Below are 22,092 nucleotides of genomic sequence, written 5' to 3'. Positions count from 1 at the left end.
CTTCAATTCATTAGCATACCTCTATATCACTTTAAGGTGTTTTATGTGTAGCTTTTTTCGTTAACACCTATCCCTCCTCTTAAAATTCATTGATTCTGAATGACATTTTTTTTCTTCCCCCTTTTCTCACTGACATGATCAATGCCTACTTATTTTCCATATTTCAGAGGGAGATTTAGTTGTGTGACTGTAATCTCTCCCCTCCTCCAAATTAATAAAGATGGGAAATAATCTGTCATAATGTTTATTAAATAGCAAGTATGGGTAGAATATTATGCATTAGGAAGATTTCTAGGAAATGAGGTGTTTGGTGACCAAAATGTTTATTTTTATAAGTATACAATAAATGCAAGTCTCTTAGCTAGAATCTAAGTTAATTTCAGTTAATTTAATTTAATTATCAGACCTAGTTTTTTAATTCAGTGTTCTGTGTTACCTCACTGAGTCTTTATTTGCCATATATAATTCTTTTTAGTTTTCATTGTGTTACTTTTTAGGTTAAAAAATCAGTACAGTAAGTATTTATGATTTATTATTTTCATCACCTGTTTTTTTTTTCTGTCATCCACAACTGCATAACCAGGAAGACTATAATACTGCTCATCATTGAACAAGATTTCTCCTGCCTCACAATAAAGAGATAGAGAATCTTTTATTCAGATTATCTAGGATATTCAGCTAGACAGTGGAAGAGATAAACAGTGAAATGTTATTTGCCAATGTCTATATTGAATTTTTGTTACCCAATTTTCTTCCTTTCAATTGCTCAAGGAAGCCTGTTTTGATGTCTGGTCCATTCAGACCAGGTAAGGCAAACAGAGAAAATGTACAGGAATAATGATGTTTCCTCCACCCAACCCACTAGGCCGGCAGTTAACCATCTTCAACACCCAGGCGCAAATAGCTATCGGTGGAAAGGACAAAGGACGCCTCTTCCAAGGCCAGCTTTCTGGGCTCTATTATGATGGTTTAAAAGTACTGAACATGGCGGCTGAGAACAACCCCAATATTAAAATCAATGGAAGTGTCCGACTGGTGGGAGAAGTCCCATCAATCTTGGGAACGACACAGACAACCTCCATGCCACCAGAAATGTCTACCACTGTCATGGAAACCACCACTACAATGGCTACTACCACAACCCGCAAGAATCGCTCTACAGCCAGCATTCAGGTAAGCCTTTCTCCAACAATTAATTGACTCCGCATCTTGGTCTTTGAGATATTGCTATCATGGTCAGTGTTACTACGTAGCAAAAGCGTCTGAATGACTATGTTTGTAGGAAGGATGCCTGTAGGAAGGATGGTAAAGCTCTTTTCCAAAATGAGCAAATTTTCACTATGAAATACTCCCACCTCTCATTTTATTACCTTTCTTTTCACTAGCCAAAAGGGAAAAGGGGGAAAGGAAAATTTTTTGTCATAGGAAAGACTGTATCCTAGTTCAATTCTATTCGCATCCTCCTGATGGCTTTGCTAGGACGTGAATTGTTCATTTTTGAGGCCAGTGGGTAGCATTAAATCAAGGGCAGATGAAGCTAGAGGTTCAATTAATCCTTATAAAATGCAGTATTTGTATTTGATAAGTGTTGATTATTCACTTATTATTTTTGGCCCACTTCGTTTCCTTTATATTATATTTACCAAGGTCCTAATTACATTAGAAAATTCGAAGGTCTGAGTTTAGCTATGTAGGAAGTCCTTAGTTTTGTGGTTAACGTTTTTGTTTTGTCACTTAAAAGTAATTATACCCAAGCTAAAGCTAATGCTTTGCTGACTTCCTTGGCATCTCATAAATCTAGTTAGTAGAGGGGAGAAGGTTAATCAGATTTTTAGCCTTAAATGCTCTGGCAAAAAATAAGACATTCCGATTGCTTGTGGGAAAATGACCCCTAGTCTAGTTAATATCTGCAGAAGATTCAGTAGGTCAGTACTTGTCCTTTCTGTTTCTTAGTTTTAAGACATTAGCCAGGGGTTCAGTTGAGTCTTTGACATCACCCTTCCATTGACTTCAGAGGACATTATAAACCTAAAGTCAATAATCAATTAAACCCCCAATGTGTTCCCATTCTTCTGAATTAAGTTTATGAGAGTTAGGCAGTGGTAAAAGTGTTGTCTACCTTTTCGCTTTTCTTTGAGTAGAGATATCCAGACCATTCCTTATGTGACTCCACAGGAACAATTGGAAGCTGATGCACTGATGATGTTATCAGGCCAATTTAATGTGTTTTAGAAAAGCTACTAAGAAGCTGGTTACTTAGCAGTCTTATAGTTGCACGTGTTGTTACATGTATACCTTCGCACATGCTCCAGAAAAATAGCTTTTTCTCTACTGATATTAAAGCAATAACTCCTGACACTTCACTATACTCACTGAAAAGAAGGTAAAAGACAATATATATTTCTATTATGACTCTCTATAGCTCAAGAGCAGATCTGTTTATTGTGGGTGAAAGGATAGTTCTATCTGCACAGGTCTTGGCAGACTTGTTCTGTCTCTGTCAGAATACATTCCACTAACCCTGTGGGAAGCAGAGAAGCATATGGCTTTTTCTTCATAGGAATGGATGGTCCTGTAGTCCTTTTCAAGGCCAGATTTTTACTGACCTCAGAAGGATTTAATGTTACATGAGGATTCAGGGACTAAGCCATGGTAATTATCAGTCTGGGGCTTTCCTTCCTGCAGCACATACATAAATAGGAGCAGATTGGGTGAGTATTTGTATAAACTAAGGGAGCCAGAGTAGGATACAAGGTACAAAAGTCTTATAAGTGAGTATGATTCTAAACATCATTTAACCTGTTGTCATTTTAGAGGTCAGCAGCTGTAGACAGCTGGAGGATGCCCTCTCTAACAGCCTCCTTTCTGGTGTGTTTCTTTTTCTTTAGTCCAGTAATAATTGGATTACATCTACATGTCTTTCCTTTTGCTTCTACAGAAAAGGCTATAAAAATGAGTTATAAATCTGTTGATGCTCTTTGTTTTTAAAGGTGTATAAATACATAAAGTAGTCTTGGAGGAAAGCCAACAGACTAGCAAAATTGGATTAGATGGGGATGACAGATAAAAAGGCCCCATATTCTTTGTAAAGATTAGCTAAAGGAAATAACTATGCCAAGGGTTTTGAACTGTTTGTTCTGCCAACTAGCCATAAGAACTTTGCCCTGGGCAAAACGAAATAGCCTGCCTGTCTCCAAGTCTATCCCTGTCTTAAATACATTCTGTAGATCATGTGAAGCTTGTTTTAGGACCGGGGACCCGACTACCCTTGGATTCTACCCAAGGTTTAAGGCAGTTTCCAGACTCTGAAGACTCTGGGTGAAGAAGGTCAGTCTCAGGAGTTCTTATGTGCCCTGTGTGAGCCCCTAATTTTCTTGAATGAAATGGACTCATAAAGATTTGATGTCTGGGAAATCTTCAGAAAAAAGAAAAAGAAGGGAGGAAGGCTGGATTTCATGTTCACTAGATCCATCATTCACGTTTTCACCTATGTGTGAAATCTTACAGCCATTCCCAAATGATACTCTGTTCTGTCTTCCTTTGCTTTGATAACATTGCTAGAGTAGAGTTGTCCTAAAAGTAGACTCTTCCGGAAGAAACAAAATAAGCATGTGCATTCACAAGTATAAATATCTGTTTATTAAAAATCCACCGGTTATTTCTTTAAGCGTAAGGTAAGAAAACATCATTTGAGCAGTTCATTTCTGATAGACCTTGGTTAATGTTGATTTTAAATCAAAGGAAAACTGCAAAGTGCTTTTAGTGATGCTCTTAACTGTGTGTGAATGTGAACAAAGAGTTTGCCAACTGATATGGCCCTCTAAGGCTCTAGCCTCCTGGAAGTAATAGGCGCTTTGATCTTTCTGATACTCTAGTTTGTTACAAAATACTTGTAAATTGCATGGACTATGTTAAATTACTCACAGCTGCAGTGCCAAGCAGGAGGGGAGTTTGGGGGAGAATGGATACATGCATATGTATGGCTGAGTCCCTTTGCTGTGCACCTGAAACTATCATAACATTGTTACTCAGCTATACTCCAGTATAAAATAGTTTTTTTTTAAAAAAGGATGTCTCTAGATGCCTCCCTGAATAAAAAAGGAAGTTAAGGTTGAGAAAGCAGGTGGGTGCATTGAGAAAGCAGGTGGACAAGTGATAATTCTCAAATAAAGGTCTGGCACTTAGTAGGTGCTCAGTAAATATTTATTGAATAAATCAGAAAACAAGATAGGCTTTATTATGTACCTTATCATCACTTAACAATCAGAAGTGTCATGGCTTGTGGAAGGATTTCTCTCTAAGATGATCAGTGTGCTTTGGACAATTTTAATTTTTTTTCCAGTGGTAAAACTATAGCAGAATGATTAAATGCATGTACTTGAAGTCAGACTGCCTGGGTTTAAAACCTAGTTTCTCTTCGTATTAACTAAGTGACCCTGGGCGAGTCGTGTATGTTGTAGTTACCTATTGCTATGGAGCAACCTGCCATAACTTAGTAGCTTCAAACAACAACTATGTCATTAGATCTCAAAGTTTTATGGGTCAGAAATTTGGGCAGGGCTCAGCAAGGCATTTCTTCTGCCTCACATGGAATTGACTGAGGTCATTCAGTGGCTCATCTGGTCTGGAGGGTCTGGCTTCACACATGCATCTGGTTCCTTGGTGGGTGAACTGGAAATACTGGACTCAGCTGGGTCCACGTCTCTCTCCGTGTCTCTAGGACTCCTTTCATAGAGGCTCAGGACCCCTGGAGAGAGTTTTCCAAGTCTCACTTTCAGGGAGTGATGTATAAACCTCATTTCTCAATAGGAGGAGTAGCAAGAATTTGCAACCAACCTAAATCTACCACATTGTAAAACTGGAGGGAGGGAAAGGTACCACTAGTCCTTATAAGATTGCTGTGAGGATAACTGAGTTAATAAAAGTAAAATGCTTACAAGAGGTATATCACGAAGAATATAATTAAATATATTTTAACCTTGTTATTATTATACTTTGTCCTCAACATTTGGTATGCAAGCCAATACCCTCTCAAGCAAGGATCTAACTCAGAAAATGGGGCTGCTTCTACTGATGGTAGTGTCCGGAGTGGGGCTAGGAGGTTTTGGAGGATAGGGATTTGAAGGAGGCTCAGAGTAGAATTTGGGGGCTGAAATTAGTCCTGGCAAATAAAACGTCTGTAAGATCTCCGGAATGGACATCTCACTACCCATCTTTAATTTTCTTTTCCATTTTTAAATCAACCGGGAGTGCTATGGGCCTTGGAGAGTATGTTCTGTTATGAAATGGGTCTATCCACATGTATTTTTGGTGTTACAGAAAGAGGAATCCAGGTTCCTCGCCATCATGGAGCTTACAGCGTAAAGTGGACAAGAGGGCTTGACATTAGCTATCAGTATGAAATAGTGACTTACAAGTGATGGTGTGTTGGGGGGTGAGGAGTGGTGTATGGGATGGCATGGCTGGATCTTATGAATGAGGTGAGAATGGAACTGGGACTTGGATACATGGCGCTAGGAACAAACCCCAGGTTGGCTGAATGTGCAAAGCTAAATTGACAAAGTCAGAGATGATTCCTAGAGAGATCGCCAAGTCCAGCTAGAACAGAGAGTGCGTAGAGGGAGTTTGTGAGATACAAGAGATTCAGATTCTGAGAGTCTTGGCCTAAAATGCCCCCAAACAGGAGAAGTCCAAGAGGGGAGAACTGGATCAGGTTGCCTGTGGGTCTTACTACCAGGGATGCCCCAGAGATTGTACAGGCACATCCATTGCATTACGTCTGACCCCAGTGCTGGTAGGGTTACTGTCATGATGCCGGTAGGTCAGCTTCTAAGGTGGAAGAGTTCAACTCAGGCTACACTCAAATTCCTTAGTCCTCACTCAGGATGGAAGGCAAAAGTGAGGAATAAGAGTCTTTTAGGGGTAACTCTCAGCCACCATGACCAAAGTGTTCTTGTGAGAGAGGAAAGGGCCAAGAGGAAAATAGTTCCAAGAATAATGTGTATGCTCTTACCTTAGTGCTACAGACCAAGTTATCAGTAAAGAAAGAACTCAGTGTGTTCTGTGTTCAGCAAATCACCATTTGGAATCATTTATAAGCTCTTAGCAGAATACTGATCATGACCCGCTTTTTCTGAACTGGGCATTGGTAAAGTCACCTTGACATTGGCCAGGGCTGCCTGGCACCAGAATATTACCAGAAAATCACAATGTTCAGCCTGGATTGGAACTACCTTAATAAACAGTAGAAGTGAAAGACTTGAGAGCTTTGTGAGATTTCATTCTTATCTCAAACTCACAAATTTGGTGGGCAAATGTGAACCATTTTCAAAAATTATGGAAGGAAGCCACAATTATTCAGGTTTTGTAACAATACCTATATGGAAAGTCCTCGTGGTCTGCTTTCAGTTTTAGGCTGGGGACAGTCAGAAGCACACTTCAGCCTTGATATTGATTATTGGAAAACAAAACAGAGCAAAACTTGTGATTAAAAAGTTGATCCTTCACACCGTCTGTCCTGGATGCAGTCCCAGTATGCTGAAGGAAAGAGAGAGAAATTTAGAATCAGAATTTCTGGGTTGGACGCCAGGTTCTTCCAGCCACTTAGCTGTGTCTCTCTGGGAATATTGATTAGACCCTCTAAACCTCAGTTCTATTATCTGTAAAATGGGCACAACAGTATCTTTACCATAGGCTTGTTGTGAGTAATAAATACAACCAGATGTGGAAAGAACTTAGGCCACGCCCTATCCCACAAGTCTGCACTAAATGCTAGACATTTGGAAAACCACTTCAACCCAAGAGACTCTCCCAGGACTCACAGATCCTCACAGAGCTTAGCCTCCCTGTATGGCTGGATAAGCACAAGAACAATTTTGTCTACACCCACACAAACCTGTGATCACCCAGGATTTCCTTTGAGGGTCCTAGATTGAATCACAGCCCTGAACTCATCAATTAGAAGGGATGTATGGAGTGGGAATTAGCTTAGCTGAGTGGTTATCACATGCAAAGTGTTCTATTAGGTGAAACATGTGAAACTGCCATTTCTGTAGATCAGAATGGTCAACTATCAGCAATTCCATATGGTTCGACACATACATGACACACACATTTACAGCATGTTGTTGTCCATGGCGTTTTGAGATTCTGGCTAGAACACTGAATTTTCTCAAGGTTCTTTGAATAATCACACTGTCTTGGATTGGGATACAAGATTAATCTACTTTATTCCAAATACCATGCTATAACAGGAGGTAAGTTATGTTATACTTATCCCCCAAATTATCCCCTCTGGGCCCCTCCACCTTTTTCCTGCTTCCACCAGCTTGATAGAAGTGAGACTAGGAGTCCACACACTTTTCCATCCCTCCCTTTTACCACCAGACAACAGAGCCTCTAGGGGAAGTTTATTTTAGGATCAGGGCTCAACTAATATTGATTAAAGGCCTTATGTAATGTGTGGCTCTAGGGCTCGTTCCTTTCCTGCCAAGCTTCATAACTGGGGGAGGCACTGAAGATTTGTCAGTCTAATTAGACTTTAGCTGCCAGCCAAGAAGTATCTTCTGTTTCCTCCTTACCCTTGCACAGGTACTTACTTTTCCCCTCCCAGAGAATAACTGGGGGGAAGGAAATTGGACTCTAATTTACTCATTACCTGGTAGAACTCCCCAGTGACATTTTCCCTCCAGAATGCCATAGTTCTCATGGGAAAAAAAGGAACTTGATGGGTTTACCTACCTCTTAAAGACTTATGTGTTGGCAGGACACATAGATCAGCACTTCCCAAAGCTGGAAAAAGTCCCTTAAAGGATCTCTGAGAAGAGCCTCACCACATACAGGCAGAAGTCTGTGAGATGCTAGAAGTTGGAGAGATGCCCTTCTAATTAGGTTGTAATATTTATAGGTTTTATAGAACTTCCCACCAGAATTGCTAATAAAACACTGGATCTTTTTTTTTCCCCCCATCTTTATTGGAGTATAATTGCTTCACAATGGTGTGTTAGTTTCTGCTTTATAACAAAGTGAATCAGCTATACATATACATACATCCTGATATCTCCTCCCTCTTGTGTCTCCCCCACACCCTCGCTATCCCACCCCTCTAGGTGGTCACAAAGCACGGAGCTGATCTCCCTGTGCTATGCAGCTGCTTCCCACTAGCTATCTATTTTGCGTTTGGTAGTGTATATGTGTCCATGTCACTCTCTCACTTCGTCCCAGCTTACCCTTCCCCCTCCCCGTGTCCTCAAGTCCATTCTCTATGTCTGTGTCTTTATCCGTGTCCTGCCCCTAGGTTCATCAGAACCATATTTTTTTTTTTTTTTTTTGCGGTACGCGGGCCTCTCACTGTTGCGGCCCCTCCCGTTGCGTAGCACAGGCTCCGGATGCGCAGGCTCAGCGGCCATGGCTCACGGGCCCAGGCGCTCCGCGGCATGTGGGATCTTCCCGGACCGGGGCACGAACCCGTGTCCCCTGCATCGGCAGGCGGACTCTCAGCCACTGCACCACCAGGGAAGCCCCCATTTTTTTTTAGATTCCATATATATGAAAGCACTGGATCTTATTTTGAGCCATCTGAACAGCTGAGAGGGAAGTGCAGTCAGCTCTTGGCTACTCACCGTGGAGGTCCCCAAAGGTTTCTAAAGCTCCAGGTGGTTGTCCAATCACCTAACAGTCTACCTGGCCAAGTATAAAGCCTGAACCCTTTCCGTGTGGCGTATGGGTCTCCCACTTGCTCTCTCTCTGACCGTGTTTCGTATCACCTTGCTCCAGGTACACAGGTCTTGATCTTCCTTGAACTTGGAGCCAGGATAAGGGAGGGGCAAGTGAGGGTTGTACAGTTGCAGAGTCGGATCTTGTGTCTATTTAAAATGTTGATTTTTTTGCTTATCGCGGATTTTGTTTTGCATTGATGTTGACTTTAAAATATCGCAATAAGCTATTTATCTTGGTGACTGAGTTGGGGCCATTCCTTTAAACGTTACACAGTAGATGAGCGCCCCCTCATTAGTCCCAGCCCTGCTCGAGCACACCAAGCACATCTGTGGCTTTTCACTTGCCGTTTCCTCTGCCTGATGCAGCTCTTTCCAGCTATTGCACGACTCACTCCCTCACTCTATCCAGAGTTTTGCCCATATGGCACCTTCGAGAGTGGCCGTCCTTGACCATCCCCCGTAAAGTAGCACTCTCCGTCACCTTCAGCTTCGTTGTCTCTCAGAGCAGTTATCTCTCCCTGATGTTATGTCCCATATTTATTTGTTTGTTGTTTCTATTTAGTGAAATGTGAGTCCTAGGATAGCGAGATGTTTGTTTCAGGCACTGTCAGGGCACAGAGTAAACCCTCAGTCAGTATTGCCTGAAACAAATGAATGGCCAACAGTCCGCCAGCACCTTCTCAGGAAGTACACTTGCCTTGTAATACAGACTGCCGCTCACTTCCAAGCACTGTCCCTCCCCTGCTCCCCTCCCCCACCCCGTGGAGGCCCACTTTCTGGTGAGTTATCTGCAGTGGTTTGCTGTGGGTTTTTTTTCTTTTTTTTTTTTTGGCTGTGTTTCATGGCTTGCAGGATTGAACCCATGCCCTCGGCAGTGAACGTGCAAAGTCCTAACCACTGGACCACCAAGGAATTCCCTCCACAGTGGTTTTGCTGCTCTGGACTCCTTGCCTTAAGGATAAGGCGTCCAGAGATATCTCCTTGTATCTGGTGTGCAAGGCTGCTCTTCTTGACTTCTGGTCTTAAGTTCTCTTCCCTTAGAACTTATTTGTCATCCTAATAACAAAAGCAGCTTCTAGCACTTAGAGTTTTCAAAGCACTTTTGGAAATAGTGTAATATCACCACTTTCCCTCTCCAATTTCTTCACCATCTTCCTTTCCCAAATTATTTAATTCTTAATTAAATAATTAATTAATTCTTAATTCTCCTGAAACCTACCTTTAAATATAGGCAAATAAAAATTATTTTAATGGACCCCTGCTTCTATCCTATTCTATTGGTATGGATAGAAAATTAACTTGGGGCTCACTTACCTGGTTGTGCATGTGTAAGTGGGTTGGTGGGAGTCTTCTATCTGCTTTAAGTTCCTTTTTTTGTTTTTCTCTAATGGCTGAGTATGTTACATGAACCCATTCATTCCTGGTCGTGACCGTATGACTTATCTGGCTCCATAGTTCATGACCTTTTGAAAAGAAGGTTTTGGAAGACACTATGAGAAGCTACTAGATTGAGAGAAGGAGTAATGTCTATGTAGTTCCTCACTCAACATTCAGGGCCTGGCATAGTGCCGGCCACAAAGTGGGGCTCGATCACGTTTGTTGAAGAAAAGAAAACTGCATTAAGTGAATGAATGCTTATCCGCAGAGGGAAGAAGCCGAGGAGGGAGAAATGTTATTCAAGACAGCCGTGTGGAAGCAGCGTGTTATGAAGGAAGGAGAGCACAGAAATGAGGGTCAGAAGACTTCATTTGTAGATAAAATGGTTAAAAGCATGACTCGAGGTGGACCTTCATTTGTCAGCTGTGGGATTTTGGTTAAGGTGCTTCTTGGAGCTTAGTTTCACCACCAAAATATGGAGATAATGACATCAACTCCATGCATAGGTTACAATAATGTAAGTCAAGGGCTTAAATTGGTGCAACTCGATAAAAGATTGTTGTTGTTATTTTAAATGGGATTCCAATCCAGGTCTCTTTAGCATCTAAATTTTGGTTTTTATTCTTTAATTAACCATTTGGCCTATGACATGGCAATCAGCTTCCTTGGGTCTCCACTCTTTCCTCATCTAACAAATATACGGGTAGATTCACACTGTCTCCAATTTCTTCATTTTTCTCACAGTAGCTAACATGGTGCCTTGCACATACAGTGACAGTTGAATGGATGGATAAATGAATTAGAGGGTGGAAGGGGAAGAAAAGTTGAAGAGAGGAAAGGAGAGAGCAAGCGAAAATACTCTGTAATCATGTTGCTGTAAGAATTATCTGTCCATTTCATGGATTGGATGGCTAAGGTTGAGAGAAGTGAATAAAATATATTTCATCTAATTAAAATTATAATACAAGTAATGATTTATTTTTGTATCCCCCCTCTTTGCTGAAAGCTTTCAGAAGGAGTTCCGCAATGACCACCCCTATGTGGAAGATGACGTAGTTAATAAATGTCTCTTGAGTTGTCAAAAGAATCAATGATTCCAGTTTAAGCTAAGGTCCAAGAAATTTCTTTTTTTCTAAAAATGCATCTCTTTCTTTCTATTTATATATGACAGGGAAATGACTTTACGCAGCAATCATTGCTAGCCAGGCTTCAAGATGGATATTTCCATTCTGCCTCTGACAAGGCAGTAGGAGGGAGGGGATGTGCTTTCATACCTTTCTGGTGCATGTTTGAATGATTGTAAAAATTAGAAACACACTGAGGCTGTTATGACAGCCCTGCCTCTTGAAACCTAATTAATGCCTTGGGTTGTCTAGAGATCTAGTTCTGTTAGCTAAATGGAGAATGTAAGGTTCTCCTTGGTTTTTTCATCATCCAGGGATGAGATGTCTGGGGGAGAGAAATGCACAGCGTATCTGTGGTGGCTAGCGTCACCGAGAGGATTACTTGATGGAAATTTGTACATAACGTACATGTACATAACGTGGCTTCTTCTATCTCTCATTTGATCTGATTGTGTGTGTGTGTGTGTGTGTGTGTGTGTGTGGACAGAGAGAGACAGAGAGAGACAGAGACAGAGAGAGGATGCTCACATGTGTCTGCATGTGTTAGCTACAACAGTGCTTCCGAAGCTGTTAGTGTATACACATCACCTGGGCGATCTGATTAAAGCACAGATTCTGAGTCAGTTCTGGGTGGGGCTAAGATCACACATTTCTAACTAATTCCCGGATGATGTCAGGCTGCAATATGTGGATCTCGCTTTCTGGAGCAAGGATCTAGTAGATATTTATAGTTCCTTGCTGAGTAGTGTAGCCCCTGTTTACCTATCTCTTCTAAACCGTCTCCCCAAACTTAATTCAAGGCTCTTCAAAACAGGAAATCTTGTTAACCCAAAGCATTATGTAAGTGAAAGAACTGATTAACAAAGAAAAATTTATCCCATCAGACAGTCCTGCTCCAGGTTCCACTGGCCCCTCCTCCTGTCCCTTCCTCTGCCGCATACCCCCGAGGCAGATGGGGAAAAATAAGTAGGTATTATTTAACTTGTCACAGTATTTATCCCCCTTTCTGAGTGGTGACCTCCAATGAAAGCAGAAGGACTTGAATGATTTTAATCCACGGTAACAATGGGAAACCAGTCCTGACCATCTTGAGCAGTAGAAATATATAAAATGACAGATTTTCCTCCTCTGCCTCTTCACGTCCTCCTCCCAGATACTGAGAGAGACGCATATTCATGCACCCACAGCTCACACTATAATGCACAATGAATTTCCACCCAGCCTTTATCTCCTAGCTGTTGTGCTGATGATTAATGCCCCACTGGCTGGGAAGCTATTCCACTGAAGAAAGACAAGGAGAGGGGAAGACACATGAAATACATCTCTGAGGCCATTTCTCATTATTATTATGATTATCATTATTAGTTCCTTACTGCCGTATCTATCCTGTTAAAGAATGCTTGCTCTATTGGCAAGGGGGAGGGGATGACATTTGAAAGTGGATTTCACGAGGGAGAACTGAGCAAGGACAAAGATAGAAATAGACACTTTTTACTAAAGAGAACTGACCTGAATCGGGTTTTGTGGTTGTTGTCATTTATTTTTGGTTTTGTTTGTTTATTCTATTATTTTTGTTGTTTTCGTTTTAAAGCCAAATATGATAGATGCCTCCATCTGTGTCTTCTGGTTTTTTCCCCCCCGCAGGCATTTATTTTTGCATGTGTTCTTTTGTCTTTATCGAGTCTCTGTCTGCAAGAATCAATATGATATAACGTATGCAAATGTTATTCCTGACCACTTATGCAAAAGACTGGACAGAATAATTTCATTGCTTTGCAACTCCCATAATATAATCGCTTCCATATCCTGGTTGATTTCAAGTTTCTGAAAAGGCTCTTTTTGAAAAATAATTCTATGTATGTATTGTATAAGCCACAGTATCTGATTCTGTCCTGTTTCTCATTCAAAGAAAGTGTGGTTGCTAAGTTAATTTCTGGCTCTGTCATTTAGGAGGACTACACAGCAGTGGTCCTTGGTGGGAAAATGGTACCATAATAAAAGCACTAGTACAACACATGTGTCTGCTGATAAAATGGCAGATTCATTAACCGAGACAGAGTACTATAATCTGATTTAGAAAATGCTGTCTTTCCAAAGTTGAGTTTATGAGGATATGGAATTTATAGCTGCGGTACCCACATGTAACTTCAGTTTTAGTCAGATCTGTATTCAATTAACAAATATTTTAGTGAATTGAGTGCCTAGTGTGGGCCACACACCATTCTAGGCATTTGAGCTATAGAAATATACAAAACAGACCAAAAAAAAAACCTCTTTCCTTATGGGGCATATATTCTGTGACACAAATATTGGGCACCTCACGAGTGCCAGGCTTTGGGGAAACAAAGAATGAAATAAATATACCTCTGCCTAAAAGGAACACACAGTCTGGGAGGGCTCTTAAATATTTTCTTAGTCTGAGCAGACTCATTTTTACGTCAGTTTTCTACAGAAGCTGTAGCACGCTGATCTGCTATTATACTTGCAGAGGCAGCAATCATCTCTGTTTATACAGGTCAACTCAATTGAAGAATAACAAAGAATAAGGTCTTAATTTCTACTCCCAAAAAACAAGTTTCAAATGTAAACAATGTCTTTTTTGACTAACAAAGATGGCGACAATAAGCCATGTTAAAATAAAGGTATTGCATCTGAAACGTATTTTAGTCTCAAGGACTCAGTTTACAATAATTATTGCAAATATTTTGTTTATTAGTTTGAGATTATAGTTTCATGGAATGTTTATACTCAAGAATCTCAGGGATTGTCTAATTACTGAGCCCCATACAACTAGTGGAGCTGTAGAGATGGGCCAACCTAGTTCCATCAGTCAAAGTTGTCTGTCCAGGGGCAAATTGCTTGCCCACCTTTTGTAATTTAAACAATAAGCATTGGGAATTCCCTGGCAGTCCAGTGGTTAGGACTCAGTGCTTTCACTGCCGTGGCCCAGGTTCCATCTCTGGTCAGGGAACTAAGATCCCGCAAGTCACACAGTGAGGCCAAAAAGTAAATAAATAAAATAAAATAAACAATAAGCATATATTAATTTGATGTTTTAATTTAATTTTTCTCTAAATAATGCATCTACATAGCTTAAAACTTCACATAGGACACAAACTCCCCTTACTCCAGAGCAGAGGCATCATTACTTCAGCTGCTAGGAGTGCTAGCTGCTGTATTTTTAATAGGTATATATACATTTTTAATAGGTATATATTATACCCAAACTTACTATCAATGCAAAATTTCAGTGAGAATTATTGTACTGCCGACTCTTTCTGTATACTGAGACAAAGCTTTCCTTAGGGACCTCTATTTTTTCTTCTTTTCCCTAATACTTTCTCTAGCCATCTCAGAGAGCATATGAATTAAATAATACACATAAGCGCTTTGAATATTTTGCATCCAAAAATGAGCATAGCTCAGTCTCTTGCTTCACACCAGGTGCTTATATTTCCGAGAGGGGCAAGGATTAGAACAGTCAGGTTGGAATTTTTATGCTATGAAACGTCAGACAACGTATTTGCATGCCATTGAGTTCCATCATACAGTGTATGGTGATAAAGTCTGTTCACTGAGCTCTCAGCTTCTTTCAGCTTTATCACTGTAATATATTTATTGCCTTTCCTTTACATGCGCTAGTCGATGTAGCTGCTGTAGAAAAAGAATTACTCCACGTATTCCCCGCAACTCAAGAGGAATAATACATTCTAAGAGCACAAATGGGGCTCCACTAAAAGAAAAAAAAAAATCAGTGGATTCATGTTGGCTATATATGGATATAGATACTGGAAATAGGATTTAAGTAATTACACTGAGTATGAACCAAAGGTTGCAGCTATTGGAGGAGAGATGATTGGAGGCCAAGGTGAGAAAATCATGAATAGGAGGTTTCAGGGGAAATTTTAAGTGGGATGATGAGGATGATCCCAAGGCTGTTTCTGTGGGGACTCATTTCTATCAACATTGCTAACCAGAAAACAAAGATTACTAGAGGCTCTGAAGTAGATCAAAATATTTGAAGAAGAAAGGAGATAAATAGCAAAATCCACTTCCAAAGCCACACTGAGAGCACCATACAACCAGACAAAGAGCATCTATAAAATGTCCTTTTGACTCTAATAGCTGCTGCGAAATGCATGGCTTTTCAATTTGGGGGATTTGGGGTGAATGTCTAGGCAACTTACTTTTGTTATGTTGCACTCAGCAACATGCATAATAGTAACTAGAGGTAAATATAAATCACAGAAAACAGTGCCAATCAAGTCATTGATAAGAGGGAAATTAAGGTGTGTTTACGTTTCCTCTCTCCCCCTCATTTTCAGTAAATTCTATTCTTCTGGGGTTTTTCCTCATCCTATTAGGTATTTTTGTAAGAGAGTTTTCTTCTTTCTTCTGTTGTAAACATTTTTCTCATCTCAGCATCCTTTTTAAATTCAAGAGACATTTTCCTTTGCAATGTACAATGAAAGGCGATAATGTTAGAAAATATCAGAGATGGCTTTGTCATGTCTGGCGCTGTTACATCATGTTGTGTCCTAAAGAGCTCAGTAAATGAAGCCAAGGGAATGATTTGACAATTGAACAAGGCCTCAGTCAGATCTCCCAGCTTCCCCAATACTCCCTGAGGAGAGAGAGACTCAGGTGGTGGGTGGAAGTTATTTTTCCTTTAAAGGATTATAGAGATTCTGGCGAACCTTATTTTGGGTTTTGCTTGCAAGGCAGAGCCAGCATTTGCAAAGGGGGTCTTTGTAATCTTTTTTTTTTTTCAGCATTTAATTTGAATTCAAGATGGTGTTAGGGAATTAAAAGAGGAAGATTAATTGCTCAATAGTTAGTGGCTACTGCCTACTGCATGGAAGGATCTTGATGGAGATAGAAGGGTGAATAAGACAGATATATGCTACCTGTCACAGAGCTTACATCATGGGAGGAAGGCATAAGACAAACTAATTTCTCAAGTAATTATTTAATCGCACGATGAATTCAATGGAGAACAAGCTGCTAAGAAAGCAGAAAGAGATTTGAGCGAACGTTCTGATCTGGGAGGATTTTCTTGACGGCACAGTGTAGGAGCTGCACTGTTCGGGATGAGAAATTAGGTAAATTAAGCCAAGGGAACAGCCTGTGCTAAGGCCTTGCTGTAGGGAGCATACTGTACCATGTTTCTCAGTCTTTGGTCTACAGTTTCGCTCTAAAGTCTGGAAACATACCAGATTTGACCATGTTAAGTGGCCAGTTAATGCCCACACTTGAAGGGCCCCCAGAAGGCCACTCATAAGCTATCCAACGGGATGCAGCATCATCCCATTACTATGACAGAGTGATGTGGGACTGGTTTGAATGAGTTTCCAAAGCTGGATTGAACGGTACGGCCATGTTGAATGGGCTCCATGGTCTCCTGTTCTGAACCCTCTAGATTACTGGATCCATGGTGTGCCAAAGGCACGGTCTTCCTCAGTGAAAATCAGAGATACAAATAATTTAGGGCACAGCCTCACAGACATATAGGTAAGGATTGAGAGAAATGCATGAATACACTGTGTTTATCACAGTTTTGTGCAATACATTGAACTATGTTTGCTAATGAGTGACCATACACATTCAACAGGCCATATAATTGTCAGGAATGTCCTGACACAGAACCTGTCATGTATTGTAATATCAAGAAATCATTTAGTATGTATATGTTTCTAGGTTTCCATACTTTACAGCCATCCTGTATTTCACTCGCTTGTTTCTTTAATAGAGCACTAGTTACCAGAAATCAGTTATTTGAAAACGTCTAATTCTTCTTCCTATTTTCTCATGCTTTGCCTTAATTTTCTTTTTTGCTTGGTGGAAACTGTGGAGTTCAGTGAAAGTTTTCCTGCAGTCTGATTACCCTCTCTATTTAATTTCCTAATAAAAAGTCTGAACCGGAAGCTGGAGATAATGTGCCCGATTCAACTCATATATGTCAATTTCTTGTTAATTGTAATTCTTTTCCCTAGTTCTTCCCACTCGCACTGCCTAGGCACAGCTGAGGCTTGGGTGATCATAGGACATCATGCCTGTGCTGTCAATTATGCTTCCTGCTTTAGGATTAAATTCATTTATTATCATTGTTCTGATTATTAGTAATAATAGCAGGCATCTCCACCCAAACTCGAGTGAATAATGGTTTTCACAGTCCTTGCCTCCAAATTTAGCTTGTTTTAGTTTTTTACCCAGATGATTCCTTCCTTCTTTAATGGCATGGAGCGTTCAGTTTCCTGTGTTGCATTTAAATGCTGTTTTAGATCATTCAAAAGACAAGGCTTTCTTAGAAGATTCTTCGTGGTGTGGAGTGATGGCCTATTATTTCACTGGGTGTAGGTTTCACCAACTAGTGGATGTCAGTGGAGTCTTCTCTTGGTAACAGGACTACTGCTTTGAAGAAGTATTTGAACTGGCAAAGGATGTCTATTAGCTATCCAGTCTTTTTCTTAGAAAGACCCCCGGTTCTTATCCTCAGAAGTACACATGGCTTTGACTCCTGTGCTGACTCCAAAAAGAGCACTTACCTTTCTGCCTTTTTGATGGAAGTGTCCCCACCACTGTCACTAACAGAACAGCAGCATAGCCCAGCCAACTTAAAAATAGTGTTGGCCCTTCAGCTACATGTTAGTTCTTTCAGACTTCTTTTCCAAACTCAAATATCAATATGTCTTCTGAGCTTAAAGCTACATTTGTAGTAAGATCACCCAGACAGCTTCAGGAAAAGAGATCAGCGAGAGACTTGGTGGGGAGTCCAGGCTTTTATTTTATTATTCTGTACTTTATCTTTTGGCAAGTCAGAAAAAAAGCAATGCAGTTTAATTAGTAGTAGGGAAAATGTTTGCACTTTAAATTGTAAATGTGTCTCAGTGATACTGCTCCTGCAAGTATTGCTCCGTGGACTTTCTGGAAGAATAATTATGACGGCCCATCACCAGGTTTAAGGTGCCCAGGCTACTGTACTACCCTTTCTTATCTTGGTTTTGTTTTCTCATGATGGCTCATTGATACAATTTCCTAATCCTCCTTACCTTGGAATCACAGCCTCTTAAAACAATTAAACCTTTGCCTCTAAAATGAAGGATGTGTCTCAGAATTCCAAAGAGTGGACCGTCCTTCAAGGTCTCCAGCCTCTCAGCTCACTCATTCAACAAACATGAGTGGGGAAGGCTGGGTAATTACTAACATGGACCAAGCACTTTTCTGGACCCTGACAAAAACAAAACAGATAATTTTAATTGTGATACTAGTTCTTATGGAACATACATTCTAGGGGCGAGGGTGGAGACTGCCAATAAATAAATCTGGGAGAGGATATAGTATGTGTTGACAAATGCCCTCAAGAAAATAAAGCAGGGAGGTGTCACAGGGTGAGTGGTGGATGAGTATTTTAAAGACAGTCTCTCTAAGGAGGGAACATTTAAGCTGAGACTTCAATGACAAGCATGTAAAATCTGGGGGAAGAACATTTGTGGCAGAGGAGATGGTCAGTGTGAAGGCTCTAGGTTGAAACATGCTGAGGGAGTTTGAAAGAAGGTAATGCAGCTGGAGCCAGAGGAAATCTGGTATGAGGTGAGGTCTGACGCGTGAACAGGAGCTCAATGATTCAGGGCCCCTTAGGACATGGAAAAGAGATGGGATTTTACTGAAGTTCACTGTCAAACTATTAGAATCTCCTAAGCAGTGGAGTGACATGATGTGATGTGTGCTTTTTAAAGATCACTCAGGCTGCCATGTTAGAAAAGATTGAGAGATGAGTCGTAGATACCTGTTATGTGACTACTGCATCAGTTCAGGTAAGAGATGATAGTGGCTTTACTAGGATAGCAACTAGACCCTCCCTACACAACAACCTGGCTTGATGGCCTCACGCTATGTCTTTGCATTGCTCTGAACTGCTAGCTCTCTGAAACCTTAAACCCTACTATCTCAGTTCTCATACTTAAATCCAGTTGCTTTCCTGCTTCATCAAGTTTCCATTAATCTATAAATTGCATTTCATTATGGTCCTCAACTCCCTTCTTTCTCTGTTCTATTCATTCTAGATCATTCCAAATGGTTTCTACCCTCTACCCAACGGGAAGGGTGCCTTCAACCTGCTTTAGAAGCCTTTCCTTTTCTTGATCAGCAGCCCCCTTGCCTATAACTCTTGATTAGCATCCTTTCAACCTCCCAACTCAGTTCCCTTCTTCACCTCTGCACCACTGAGTTTCAACTGCTACTTTCTTTTGGAAGAAAATGCTCATCAGTCATGAGTGTCTTCAAATTCCTCTCCCTCTAAGTTTACAAGCTTCTGTGCTCACCTTAGGAGAAGCCCTTCATCCCTCTGCTCAAAATCTTGTTCTCATCATCCTTCCACCCTAGACTCTTCCCAAGCTTTTTTTTTTTTTTTTGGCGGTACGTGGGCCTCTCACTGTCGTGGCCTCTCCCATTGCGGAGCGCAGGCTCAGCGGCCATGGCTCACGGGCCCAGCCACTACACGGCATGTGGGATCTTCCCAGACCGGGGCACGAACCCACGTCCCCTGCATCGGCAGGTGGACTGTCAACCACTGCGCCACCAGGGAAGCCCCTCCCAAGCTTTTTGACATCATTCATTGCCTTCATTTTCCTGTGGTGCCACTAATATAATCTCTTCAGCCTATGAATATATCCAGGGCTTTTCCTTCTTAAAAGCAAAATCAAAACAACCACCTGCTTCCTACCCGTTCCATCAGCTACCTACTGTCCCCCGATGAGGACACTCTCTTTCCTTTATACTCAAATTTCATGAGTATTATACCCTCAACAATTTTCCTTTCTAAACAAGTTATACATATTTATTGCGGACAAAAATCACAGTGAAACAAATTCCAGCTATGATCTCACCCTTCATGTAGAATCATACTTACAAGGCCCTACAGGTTCCCACCCCTGTCCTCCTTGATTTCCTCATCTACAGATATTTCTCACATGCACCCAACATTCTAGTCACACCCTGATATAATTTTTAAAATGTTGTTCTTTCCACCTGGGAACATATAACATGCACAAGAGCATGCTTCTTCATCTATAAGATAAAGATAATAAAAATATCAACATTTCCATAGGGCTATTGAAGAGAAAATGCATTCGTATATTTCATATTCTTAGACTAGTGCCTGGTACATAGTAAGTACTCAGTAAATGTTAGCTATTATTATCATTACAGTAAATCATTACAGTAAATCCCCTACATACGAACAAGTTCCATGCCGAGAGCGTGTTTGTAAGTCCAACAAAGTTAGCTTAGGTACCCAACTAACACAATCGGCTATATAGTACTGTACTGTAATAGGTTTATAATACTTTTCACACAAATAATACATAAAAAACAAACAAAAAATAAAGAAAACCTTTTTAATCTTACAGTACAGTACCTTGAAAAGCACAGTAGTACAGTACGACAGCTGGCGTACGGGGGCTGGCATGGAGTGAACAGGCAAGAAGAGTTACTGACGGGAGGAGGGAGAGGAGGTGGGAGGTGGTAGAGCTGAAGGATCGTCAGCAACAGAAGGCGGAGGGCAAGCTGCAGTTTCACTGACGCCTGAAGTTGATGGAACATGTATTTGAATCTTTGAAAGTTCACAACTTGAAGGTTCGTACGTAGGGGACTTGTTGTATTGGTTTAGCTCTTTTACCCACTCGCTCTGCCTAGAAAAGTAATAACCCCTCAAGGCTCAGTTCAAATATTTCCTGCTTGGTGAGTTACCTACCATCTCTGCCACCATGTCTCACTCTGCTGAGCTCAGGTTGGTGTCCTTTTCTCAGTGCCTCCACAAGTGCAGTGAACTTCTGTGCATATTCTATACCTCTTCACATTTCTCAGACAGGAAGACTGAGGTAGAGCATTTAAGGACCTTAGTCACATTTCAAGCCAAGCAGTGGTCGGGCTCTCTGTTTAATACCAGAGCCTCTAGAGGACCCATCTGTGCTGCTGTGTGAGTCCATAATGACTTCGCAATTAGGGTCCTAGTCCATTTCCAAGCATTCCTTCTCATTGAGGTACTTCAAGCAGATATGCATATGCCTAAAGATAAAGAAAATTAAACCCATTATATTCTTCTCAGTGTTCAGAGCATTTCAACCAACTAGAGAGAAATTCTTCAGAATGGTGATCGCTTTGTGTGTGTGTGTGTGTGTGTGTGTGTGTATGTGTGTGTGTATACCATGGGAAATTTCTGTCTGTAGAGAATCAGAGAATTACATTTAAATAAATGGTAAAAGTTGGGAGCTTTCATTTGAAGTTCTGTTTTGGACAGTGTATGTAGATAGAGAAAACTTAAGAGTTAAGCTACTGAGTGAGTTTCACTCTGTATGTTTCTAAATCTGTGATAGTGGAGGCTATAAAAAGCAGTATTTATCTGTATATGTGTTCTATACCAATGTAATCTACCTCTCTAATTAGATAGTCAATTATTTTTAAAGAGCTGCAAATAAGCCCTATAAGAATGTAATAAATGCATTCCATTTAGAAACATCTTGCAGATAAATTTTATTTTTATTCTTCGTACATCCTCCTGCAACCTTAGAAGAACAACAAAAAAATCTTACTACTCAACTAATTCCAGAAATCGATCGTTACTGCCTAGTAGTATGTTAATCATGCTTACCATTCCTTCTCTTTCGACATCATTATGCTTTGGGATAGAAAAGGTGGGTGGTGTGTGAGTCTCCGTGGAGAAATGAATAGTTGGAGTAGACAGGCTTCTCAAGAGATATAATGTTATTTTCATGCAAAATTTCCCAAGTAATAAAAAGGGACTTTAAAATGGTGAAAATGTGTGATGTATAAGCAGAATTATTAATAAGAGCACCGTATCTTTTGCTTCCATAGGA

The 22,092-nt window shown here is 40.6% G+C and overlaps 1 protein-coding gene across 3 annotated transcripts in view; it reads left to right on the top strand.

The window, feature by feature from the left end:
• The window catches only part of LOC307182405 (neurexin-3-beta), a 1,521,800-nt gene that overhangs the window by 1,365,760 nt on the left and 133,948 nt on the right, over positions 1 to 22,092 (top strand). For all 3 annotated transcript variants that reach the window (XM_079913629.1, XM_079913627.1, XM_079913628.1), the window contains one exon: positions 866 to 1,173. In XM_079913629.1, coding sequence (XP_079769755.1) covers positions 866 to 1,173 — 308 coding nt within the window. The remainder of the gene's footprint in view (positions 1 to 865; positions 1,174 to 22,092) is intronic.

Source organism: Stenella coeruleoalba, assembly GCF_951394435.1.
Source record: "Stenella coeruleoalba genome assembly, chromosome: 2".
Classification (NCBI taxonomy): domain Eukaryota; kingdom Metazoa; phylum Chordata; class Mammalia; order Artiodactyla; family Delphinidae; genus Stenella; species Stenella coeruleoalba.
The sequence above is the reverse complement of the archived record's forward strand: the minus strand, read 5'-3'. Positions and strand labels throughout refer to the sequence as shown.